The sequence below is a fragment of the Limulus polyphemus genome, unplaced genomic scaffold (assembly GCF_000517525.1).
Source record: "Limulus polyphemus unplaced genomic scaffold, Limulus_polyphemus-2.1.2 Scaffold463, whole genome shotgun sequence".
Taxonomy (NCBI): domain Eukaryota; kingdom Metazoa; phylum Arthropoda; class Merostomata; order Xiphosura; family Limulidae; genus Limulus; species Limulus polyphemus.
This window is the reverse complement of record NW_013666073.1, coordinates 471,592-482,687: the sequence shown is the minus strand read 5'-3', so window position 1 is coordinate 482,687 and position 11,096 is coordinate 471,592. Positions and strand designations below refer to the sequence as shown.

At 31.6% G+C, this 11,096-nt stretch overlaps 1 protein-coding gene across 2 annotated transcripts in view; it reads right to left on the bottom strand.

Moving 5' to 3' along the window:
- Positions 1-11,096, bottom strand: part of LOC106458435 (exportin-5-like) — a 137,640-nt gene that overhangs the window by 53,085 nt on the left and 73,459 nt on the right. For both annotated transcript variants that reach the window (XR_002610372.1, XM_013917949.2), the window contains exons 17-19: positions 7,339-7,470; positions 6,898-7,004; positions 3,806-3,898 (exon numbers count right to left, since the gene is read on the bottom strand). Coding sequence is in view for 1 of the 2 variants with exons in the window: in XM_013917949.2 (XP_013773403.1) it covers positions 3,806-3,898; positions 6,898-7,004; positions 7,339-7,470 (332 nt within the window). In the remaining variant the exon portion in view is untranslated. The remainder of the gene's footprint in view (positions 1-3,805; positions 3,899-6,897; positions 7,005-7,338; positions 7,471-11,096) is intronic.

Below are 11,096 nucleotides of genomic sequence, written 5' to 3'. Positions count from 1 at the left end.
TATATATATATATATATATATATATATATAAAGGTACCTTACCATAGTCACAGTCTCACCGAAGAGTGAAGGATAGGGACAGGTGGAAAACAATACCCCAACAAGTAAGAATCTACTACCAGAAGCAGATAATGGGAGATACACGTAGGAAGTGTAGTCCTAGTGGTCGACAGAAGAAATACCTCCAACGTATGATGAAGGTGGCATATAGGTAAAAGGGAAGGTACCTAATCAGAATAAAGACACCAGGAATTGATTATGGGGGAAAAAAGAGATAAGGAAGAAAAGGCCAACTGAATCAAAAGGCAAATCCAAAGGGTAAGAGAGAAAAAAAAAAGTCACAAACAGTGGAGTGGAGACAGGGAATGAAACAGCAGGAAAAGTAACAAACAGAAAGAAGCCTTGATGGCAATAAAGCAACAAAAAGTAGGTAGAGGACAAAGAAAGCCAACCAAATCCAACAGGGATTAAAGGTGGGAGCTAGAAGGAAATGTAAACAAAGAAAAACATGGCCCATGAGCCGCCAAAGTAGAGAGCAGGAAAAATCAATTCAGAACAAAAAAGATAGATTAAGCTGAAGAAGCTGAGAAAACCAGATCTGTATTGTCCAGAAAGGAGCAATCAGAAAGACCTGAACACAGAGTGGCAAAAATGAATGAATGAAATCACCCAAGAATGATGATGAATGGAATGGGAAAAGAAAGGAATAAGCATGTCCCAATCCTGTCTGAAGGCATCACCAGCCAAGGCAAGTGGATGAGAAACCAGAGACAAAGACATACATATCTAAAACAAGCTCAAAGGGCAAGGTATGAAACTAGTACCAAGCTCCATGGTGAACAAACTTAAGACAGTGCAGCGGGGGACGAAAAATAAGAACACTTACTGTGGACATCCTCACTCCTGGGGAAAAAGCCCACCAGAGTGTGATAAAAGACAATATAGTGAAATGGGAAAGAATCAAGAAGTGATTGAGGTGGGATAGATTGATCAGAGAACTCTTAATCTGCATGGAGAATATATGACTAATGGAGGAACTCTTTGAAAGTGGGACATGTAAATGACAGGAAGGTGCCAGATATGGAACATGAATAAAGAATGCAAGGGCCAGAGAAACAAACAAGCAAACAAAAAAGAAAAAAAATTGAATGTAGCAATACAGATACCCCATGTGATGCTAAAGTCACAGGAGTAACCCCCCCCCCAAAAAAAAAGGGCTGTAAGTCCCAATTAGAAGTGGAAGGGAAGCAAACTTGGTGCAAGACAGTATCCCACCCCAGAAGATCCCAAAAACAAAGAAGGCACATGTGTAGAGAAAGAGTCGAAGATGGCAATTGCCCCAACATGTAGGTAAAGAGGAGGAAGGTATAAAATCCTCAAGAAATAGATGGACGCCTCAAAAAGGAGGTGTATGGCAGCCAATACCAGTAGGAGAGGTGATAGGAGAAGAAAAAGGCTGGAAACTTGGCTAGGAAGAAAAGGATAAGATTAACTCTCTCAAAATGGGCTTGGTTGATCTGACCGACCATGTGACGTCTTTGTACTTGTATAAAGTCTTTACAGATTTGATATTACTAACTTTTAATACATTATGTATATGTTTAAAAAATTTGGCAATTTTCAGTAAACATTACAAGTCTTTCACATGCAAAAAATTTTTTTTTTGTGAAGTATTTTAAATAAAATAAAAAAGATTTGTCTAAGAATATATCAAGTATTTGTTTTGAATTGTCCATGTGCAAATTGATTTTCATGTTAAGATTAAAAATACTTTCCTTCATCTCAAAAATATCAGATTTGATTTGTGTAATCTCTAAAACTTCCTAAATACATTTCAAAGGTTTGTTTTCAGTAAAACTTTATATTTTATCATTATTTTCTCTACTTTAACTCAACATAATGTTGGTCAATTTGACCGACCTCATAACCACCCAAAAAATAAATAAATAAATCTAAATTACCCATTTTTTCTTTCTAGAATGACTTCAAATTATAACATGACACTATATTTGTTTATCCTAAGTAGCTTTAAACTGGTAACAGTATACATCTATTTATGATTCAATTTTATTGTTTTATTGCCCTTTGAACAGTGTCTAACTACTATTCATGCCATTATAAGTTGTAAATCACTTGGGAAACGTGGAGGTCACATTAAGCTCTCAAATAACATTACCCATGAGCTGTTCACATGCGTGCTTCGTGAAACATTTTTATTAAATTATTATTTAATTTACCTAATCTACCCTTAACTAACCTAAAGAGATTCATATTTTTACATTTTAGTTGCTTTTATATAAAATAATTAAAGAATAAACACAAAAAACAAGGAATAAAGTACTTACACAAATCTTCTTTTTTCTTGCTGTCGACTCTCGATGAGAGTTAACCCTTACTAATCATAGTAATGCACTAGATAATTTTTATTTAATTAAATAATGCACCAAAGAACATAGACTATGCAAAAAGTATACAATTTCCCCTAACTCTCAAAACTGTTTGGCTTTCTGACTATGCGACAAGAGGCATTACAAATTTATCCAAGCTAGTCATTAACTTTCCCATGGGAATTAAGCTTGTACTCTGAAAGAAATTGGCTCTTATTTGTTCAGAACACAAAGTTATACGATATGTCATTTGATAGATGATAATCTTGACTTTCTGTTGTTTATAGGTAATATATAATTAAACATAAGAGAGAACTATTAATGAATCCTGAAAGAGAGAATGACAGGTGGGATCTGATTTTCTATTTGATAGCTCTGTAACTAAACAAAATTGAAGTCTATACAAATTATGGTTTGTCTGAGCAATGACGATTTTATAGTGAGTAATTTACGTTTAATTTTGTACATTTTGGAGGGGTGGTGGATAAAATAGAGAGAAGATACCTAGAGAAAATGTGTCATGTATGTCACACTAGGGGAAATTTGGGATTTTTTTAAATATTGCCTTATAGAATTAAGAACTTAAAACTTGCATACTATTAAAATATGAATTATTAGCTAAGATTTTATGTTATGCTAATTGGTACCACAAACAAAAAGTAGTTTAATAAAAGTTTAAATGTAAGACACTAAAACTTTGTGTCATGCATGGTAAAGAATACTAATGGTGATAGGGTTAACAAGTTTTACGTTTGATAATGTAAGAATCTTGCATGAACCAAAAAAAAATAGTGTTTATAAACTTGAGTACTTGTGTCAATAGCATATTATGCAGATAAATAAATATAACAACACTATAAGCTATGCAATAATTATGCTATAGTTCCTGAGTAGTCATAACTAAAACAGATCTAAAAGTTAAAAGCAATCATATTAAAAATAATATAAATGTATATTGATGCAAAATGAAGATGCAACAGTCTAAGTTTTACATCAACAGCTCACTGGGGACATACAAAATATTATTTAAATTTTAAATAGTGAGCAGATAAGTTTGTCAATTGTTTGAGCAGTATGGTACCTTGAGATAACAATGTGCTGAGCTAAAGTCACACGATTTCTTAAAAAAAAAGTATTCTATACATTTTTTTGTGCATCATTATGTATATATTATGCTTGTAATTTTTTTATTATATTCCAAAAAAATTTAAAACATACAATGAGAAAGCTTTTGATATTTGAACTTCTTTATTTTGATATTTGCTTGGTAAGAATTTACTCATTACAAACCTTGATGTATGGTACAGTTATTTTTACTTCAAAATACACTACTGTAAGTATGTTTACCAGTAAAAGAAATTATATAGTTATCAAAAATTTGTTCTGGTGCAGTTTGTAACATAATAGGATTTTCTTACTCTTGTAGCTCAGAACTCAGCCAGATGGAAGATACAGGATTAAAGATTTCCTTCAAGAAATCCAGTTGCTGATTGTAGTTGTGGAACTCATTACTGTAACATAAAAGAGAAGGGAGTTTAAATCCTAAACAGATTAACTAAAACAGATAATGCATCTGTATAGAGACAGAGATGGAGAAAAAAGAGCTAATGAATCTGTCCAAACATAGTGATGATGAGCAACAAAGAGATAATGCATCTATTCAAAGATGCAGATGATGAACAAAGAGACAATTCATTTGTCCAAAGACATAGATAGTGAATATACTCACAAGTGGGATTATAATAAATGAGCATTGTGGATAAATGTGAAATGGGAGGGAAAAATAGATCTTGAGTTTATTCAGGCAGTGACTATAGGACAGACAAAACTGAATTAGATCTAGACTACAGTAAAGTTGTACTAAAAACAGAACATGAAAGAGGCTAATCTAAGTCATTTATTAGTTTGACTACAAAATTTGAGCTTCCAAACTCACCCTGTTACTTATTCTATACTTGATTTTGTTTGCCATTAAATTTATAGAATAAATATACATTTTCCTCAAGAAACACATTTTGACAAATTTATTTTTGGTTCAATAGCATCAGAGGGCTTTGTGGATTATAAAAATGAGCTTCTTTGACAGCACAACAGTAGCTATTTTAGTGCTTGCTACTTTACTGAACATTTTTCTTGTTAAAGAATAAAGATGTGCTTATGATGTTACTTAACAACACAATTAAATTAATAAAAACCTCCTCCACAAGATATTTTGTAGAATTATGTTAAGTTTCAAATGAAACCAACTCTTTGAACACAGCTTCAGAGATCAGCAGCAAATGCTACAAATACAAAACAGAAACAATGCTATTTTTAGGGATAAGAACAGGAAATGACATTTTTTAGCTGGCCAAAGGTCTAGATGCTCCCTGGTGTTCTGTAGGCCATCTTGGAACATTAAGTATACACCTTATTTACTGATAGAATGATCAGTAAACATTTGACTTTTGTTACTTTAACTCATGTTACAATAATAAAAATTACACACCAATTAACACAAACTAGTAATTTCATTAAATATTAAGACAGATACAACATAAAAATTACAATTAATAGACCAGTTAAAAACAAATTAGTCATTTCATGAATTAACGAGGAAATACTTGTACAAATTAGTTTCCACTATAGCAGATTACTAACTAATCATTTATAAATTGAGTCCTTTAAAAGATAGATATGAATACTTCATTCATTTTCCTGAAAAACAAAATCAAAAAGCAAAATTACATAGGTGTTGACTGATTTTTTGTGTCTGAAATTCCCTAGTTCCACAATTTCACCCTCCCATCACATTGAATAAGTTTTAATATGATTTTTAACAAAAAAAAAGTCATTAATTACTGAAAACAATTTTGAAAATTTTGTCATATACCTGCTTCCCCACCAACTTTCATCAAATCATGTCCAATTTAGATTCAATCTAAATGATTTCACACATAAAAATAATGCCTGATTAAAGAAAAACGTCTATTCTATGTAATGAGTGAAAGTTGCATAATATTCAAGATGGATTGTTAAAAGATTTAAAGCCCACCTGTAAGCTGAATTTTTTTAGTCATTCACCATTACACTTTTAAAAGTTTGTGCACTTCTTACATATTCAGACATTTTCAGCTTCAAGACATTTTGTGATTGGTCTGTTGTCCATCAATCAACTGTAATATGTAGGTCCACCACGTGTTTTCTAATGTAAGTACAATTTCCACATAACATGTTGGTCAAGAAAGTCATATTCCTTTAGCTCTAGCTACCTATTATTCTGTTCATTCACCAGAAGTAACACCTTGTCTGCTCATGGGGAAGAAAACTGTAAAGTTGTCCTTAATATGATAAGATTGATAGCAGTTTTCTATATTGACAAATAAGGTGATATCTTAATGTTACATCCTCCCTTATTTTCTAATGAGAATGAACAATCACCTAGGTAATACTAGTCACCTTGGACAAGTGTGATATTATAGATTTAAGAATATAATATAATATTTTCCCAGACTTAAGTTACTTCAGGGAATAGTTTTAAGTCATGATCATCTTACACAATTCAAATCATCTTATCTTTCAAACTATTGGGATTCAAAAAGAATTCAACAGCTGTAACTCTTCAGTAAAGGTGATTGTCATTTGTGCTTAAACAATACCTGCACTGTTGTTTTGTGTTGGAAATAAATACTATTTTCACTGTGCATTTAAATTTATGTTCAGTCTCATTTTTTGCATATACTTAGTTAGTTTCAGAGAAATTCAGAATTACTTAACAATATTTCCAGATTAAATATTCCATTATTTAGTGAACCTATCTTATTCACTCTTGGGGAAAATTAGTTTCATCTAAAAATATCACACAGCCAGTTGAAAGGAGACTCACCTATCAATTTCAGTTTAGGATTAGACATCAAAGCAGACAAGGCAGTCTCAGATCAAACTTACTAGCACTAGTATTTTGTCTCCAGCCCAAGCAATCCCCCAACATTTTTCTGATTTGATATGAATGAATTATGTGAATGGCCAGTGTGACAGTAGTAATGGAAGAAATCAGCCAAGTGGTGGCCAATTCTCATCTCTATATGTTTAATGGTACCTGTTCAAGATTTGATCACCATGATTTATATAGTAATCAAGTCTATAATACACCAGTGAAAAAAATTAACAAATAAAAACATTGAACACCAAAGTGTTCATTTTAGCCTCTTCACTGCTTTTTCAGTGCAAGGAAATGCAAAGCTTCATATAGGAAAGATTTTAAAATAAGCTTTTCAATCCCATTTCTTTGCCATCCTTATTAAATAATAATCCTTAAAGTTATAGTATAAATCATAGCATAAACTATTATAACTAAATATTTACAGAATGACTTTAAATTTAAAGCACTTGCATATAAATCTACCAACACAAAGTAAACATTTACAATCACAACTACAGGTTTTATGATTTTCTTTTACAAAAAAGCAGTCTTCTTGCAATCACTCCATAATTCTTATCCAATTTTTATACATATTAATACTCAACACACCTGATCAGAACAAGAGCTTCTAACAAAGTACATTTCTCCAGTTGTGAAAGCTGATCAGGATCTTGACAGAGGTTTTTTACTTGAGTGTACATCTGCTGAAATGCTGGCTATGGAAAGACAACAGAACATTAATTCATGAAAAACACAATCACATATATCATAATAATATGACACAGGTAAATTTTAGGTTAAGTAGTATAGCTCCAATCAAGGTAAATACATATCTTTTATGCTAACTTCTACTCAAAATAACCCACATATACCTTTTTGTTAAAGTGCTATATGGATGTTTTTCATTTAATTCAAATATTGATCACTTTTACTGGCATAAAAAAACATATAAACTAAACTTACCATTTTGTTATTCAGAACAACTAAGTTAAATACAATTTAGAAAGGTTGGGTATTACATGAAGGGTTAGTTTTCAAGCACAAACTTACCAGGAGAAGCTTAGGATGCTGTTTACAAATCTTCACAAGGGAAGAACAGGCATGACGCCTCACATTTTTTATTGCTTTACTTCGTGTAGCTTTAGTTTGTCCAGGAAAATTGAAAACTACAGCAGAAAATATCTGAGAAAAACAAACAACATATTATTAGAGTAATAATTTTTATAGAAAATCTTTTCTCCTTTTATGTTTTTTATTTATCAATGAATTATCTAAAAGAACTCTACACTGGTGGGATAAAATTTTTGCCAGTACTAAAATTTTCCAGGTATTTACAAACAATTTTTTTTTTTCTGAGTTTGCCAACATGTGCATAATCATCACTGGTAGATGTGTGAAATGTCACTCTGCAGACTTTAAGCATATTAAAAAGATGACTTGAGTATGAAAAATATAAAGCTTCAGCCTAACCATCTGTTATGAAATAAAAAAGTCACATGACTAGAGATTGTTTAAAATTATGGTGTGTTTACTTGAGTTGCAATGTTTGTAAACATGAGTTGTTTTTATTGTTCACTAAATAAAATCAAATCATCATCACCACTAATCATGACCAGAAACAAACCACCAATTAAAGCATGCCTATCTCAATCCATCTGGATACCATACAAGGCCTCCAGTAGCTTGCATAAACTGACCTCAAAACATTGTCCTCTATGCTTGAGCTGCCTAAGTAGATTGTATAGTCATCATATATTTCTACAAGTGTTTCTTTAATAGGCAGTTGCCACCCATTTCAGTCAACTCAATATGAATACTCTGCCTAAACTATCTATCAAAGAATACCCTTGGTTTTATATAATAGACTGAAAGTTACCATTTATACATTTCATGAAAAACACATTTTTTGTTTAAAAAGTGCTTTGCTTTTGCCATAACTTTTTTGAAAGATAATCTGGGCATTTCCTACTTTATAAATTAACTGATACTCTTTACTGAATTCTACCGCACAGTCACCAATGAATTTGTTTTTAAAATACACAGTAATTCCACAATGATCTTCTATAAATCAAATAACTGAAAGGTTTTATTAAAACCAATAAGGGAAATAATGTTTTTATTTCAAACACATCACCATTACAATTAGAAAAAATTATGTAGCCAGTTAAAGAATGTATTTATATACATTGTTTGAATAAGATAAACATAAAAACAATATTCAAAAAAGATTCAAGTCATGGTAGTCACCTATCATATTAAACAGTAAACTTATTTAAAAGTTTGGAAACAGTTTGGATGGGTAATGAAGAAAATTTTATTATAAAAGTACAACATTTCAATAAGATTGTTTCATCATCAGGTAATAGTAGTTTACAGAGACACACAAATATATATACAGCATGGAACAAAGAGATCACATGACCAAAGATTGCTTAACAGTTTAGTAAAGACATCTTGGTAACCTGGAGTGTTGGTTTAGAATAGGGCTGTTTTGTTAAATTAAGATAGTTTCCATTATTCTGCATTTGTTGATGTTTGGTTTATTGTTTAAAATTACAGTGTTTTGGATAGATATACTGTGGTTTTTTTGAGTTGCAATGGTGGTAAACATGGGAGGGTTTTTTATTACGTTCGGTGAATCTAGTTTCCAATTTTCTTCCTGTTTCTCCAATGTAGAATTCTGGACAGTTACTGCAAGTTATTTTATAAATCATGTTGGTATTGTGCGATTCTATGTAAGTTTTATTTAGTAATGATTTTAGTTTTGGGCTAGGTTTTTGACTGAATTTTAAGTCAACAGGAATTTTATGTTTAATGGCAAGGTTTTTTTCCAAGTGTCGATTATTTTTGAAATGATTTCAGGGATAAATGGTAAACTGCAGTGTAACATTGTGTTTTTTGTTTGGTGTATTATTGTCAATTTAGTTTGAAAGTTAAGTTTGAGGTTTTTGTTCTGGTGGTTGTGTGTAAATTTTTTGACAATTATTAGTGGAAATTTGTTAGTGTGAATGAAGGAATGCTTTATAAATTTGATTTCTTCATCTGTTTAGTCAGTTGAGCAAAGATTAGAGCTGTGTGTAAGAAGTTTTTTAGCATATTAAGTTTTTGTTTGGATTCGTGGGGAGAATTCCAGGGGATGTAGAGGCCTGTGGGAGTGATTTTTTTGGTAAATTTTGGTTTTGAACTGTGTGTCGGATCTAATAATGACAAGAATAAGAAAAAATAGCTATTTGATATTTTCATGTTCAATGGTGAATATAATGTTAGGGTGAATGGAATTCGTGTGTTCAAAGAAAGTCTATGTTTTTGGTAAAAGTAAACCAGCAACAGTGTTATCAATGTATCTGTACATGAAGGGGAGGATAAAGTGTGGATTCTATGGCAAAAAAAAATGAAAAGCCAGAGGAAATCCTGTCTTTAGACTTCAGGTATCACTAATTGAACAGTAAATCTGTAAACGAAAACATTCTAAATTGAAGGTCGCATGACAATGTAACAAAGAAACATGTATAACAATGTTTACAATTGTTTGAAACAACAGAAAGTTATATACACACAAATGCATATGCAGGTACACAAACACACACATAAATGATTATATATGCATTATTGTTTTAAAAGAAGTAAAAATCTAGAAGTGGAATTTGGTAAAAGTAAATACAGAATTGGTTGACAAAAGTTACAAGAAAAAAATAGATACATCACATAATTTACTGTATAAAACCTTTTAAGAAAGGATAAAACTAAAGTGAGAAATATTACAAAAAGATAAAACGTTCATTTATCCCATTGAGGTGGATAGTTCCCAGGTCAAATATTCTTTTGTTTTCTTGCAATTCGTGGTTATGTTTATTTGTAGGGGCCTTCTTCTAAACAAGTATTTTAAAATGGTTGTGCAAGTTGAAGTGTCGGGCCACTGGTTTATCTGCATTGCAATTTATTATGTCTCCAAGATGTTCTCTGGTACCTTCTGCTAATAATCTACTTGTTTCTCCTATGTATAATTTTCCACAACATGAGCAAACAATAGAATATATGATGCATTTTGATGTGCAGTTATATTGATCCTTAATGTAAAAACACAACTTGGGACCCTGCACGAATGTTCTTGAGTCATTGTAAGAACACGTTTTACAGCATTTTCTATTACAAGGATAGCTACCTACAATACAATTTGTGTCTGTTCAGGTGGGTGTTTTAAGGCTACTATGTGGTTATATGCTGTAAGGAACTTTATCTTTAGTAAGCGTCATGTCATTTGAGTGATTTACTATCGTACAAACCACTTCAGGACAACCCACTACCAAAATATCATGGTCATCACCAACACTGTCAACAAACTAACAGCTGCTGAGGAATACCCATGTCTGGTAGAAATTTAATATTACCAATTTCTGACTCTAAACCTGGTGTTTTCTATTTAGTGCCTAAAATTCATAAACCTACCAACCCTGGTAAACCCATTGTTCTACCTGTAATGCTCCAACTGAACTTGTCTCCAGTTGTTTAGATTCCATAATGGCTCCCCTCATCCACTCACTTCCTACTTATATTAAGGATACTTATCATGCCCTTAGATTCTTCAACACAATTACTTTTAACCCCAAATAAGACTCAGTCCTTTTATTTAGGATAGACATCAAATCATTATACATGGTAATACCACAACAGCAGGGTTTAATAGTTTTAAAACACTTTTGTGTGTGTATATATATGTATGTATATATTATAGATATATGTATGCTTGTGTGTGCGTGTGTGTGTGTATATATATATATATATATATATATATACTACTCTATTCGTTA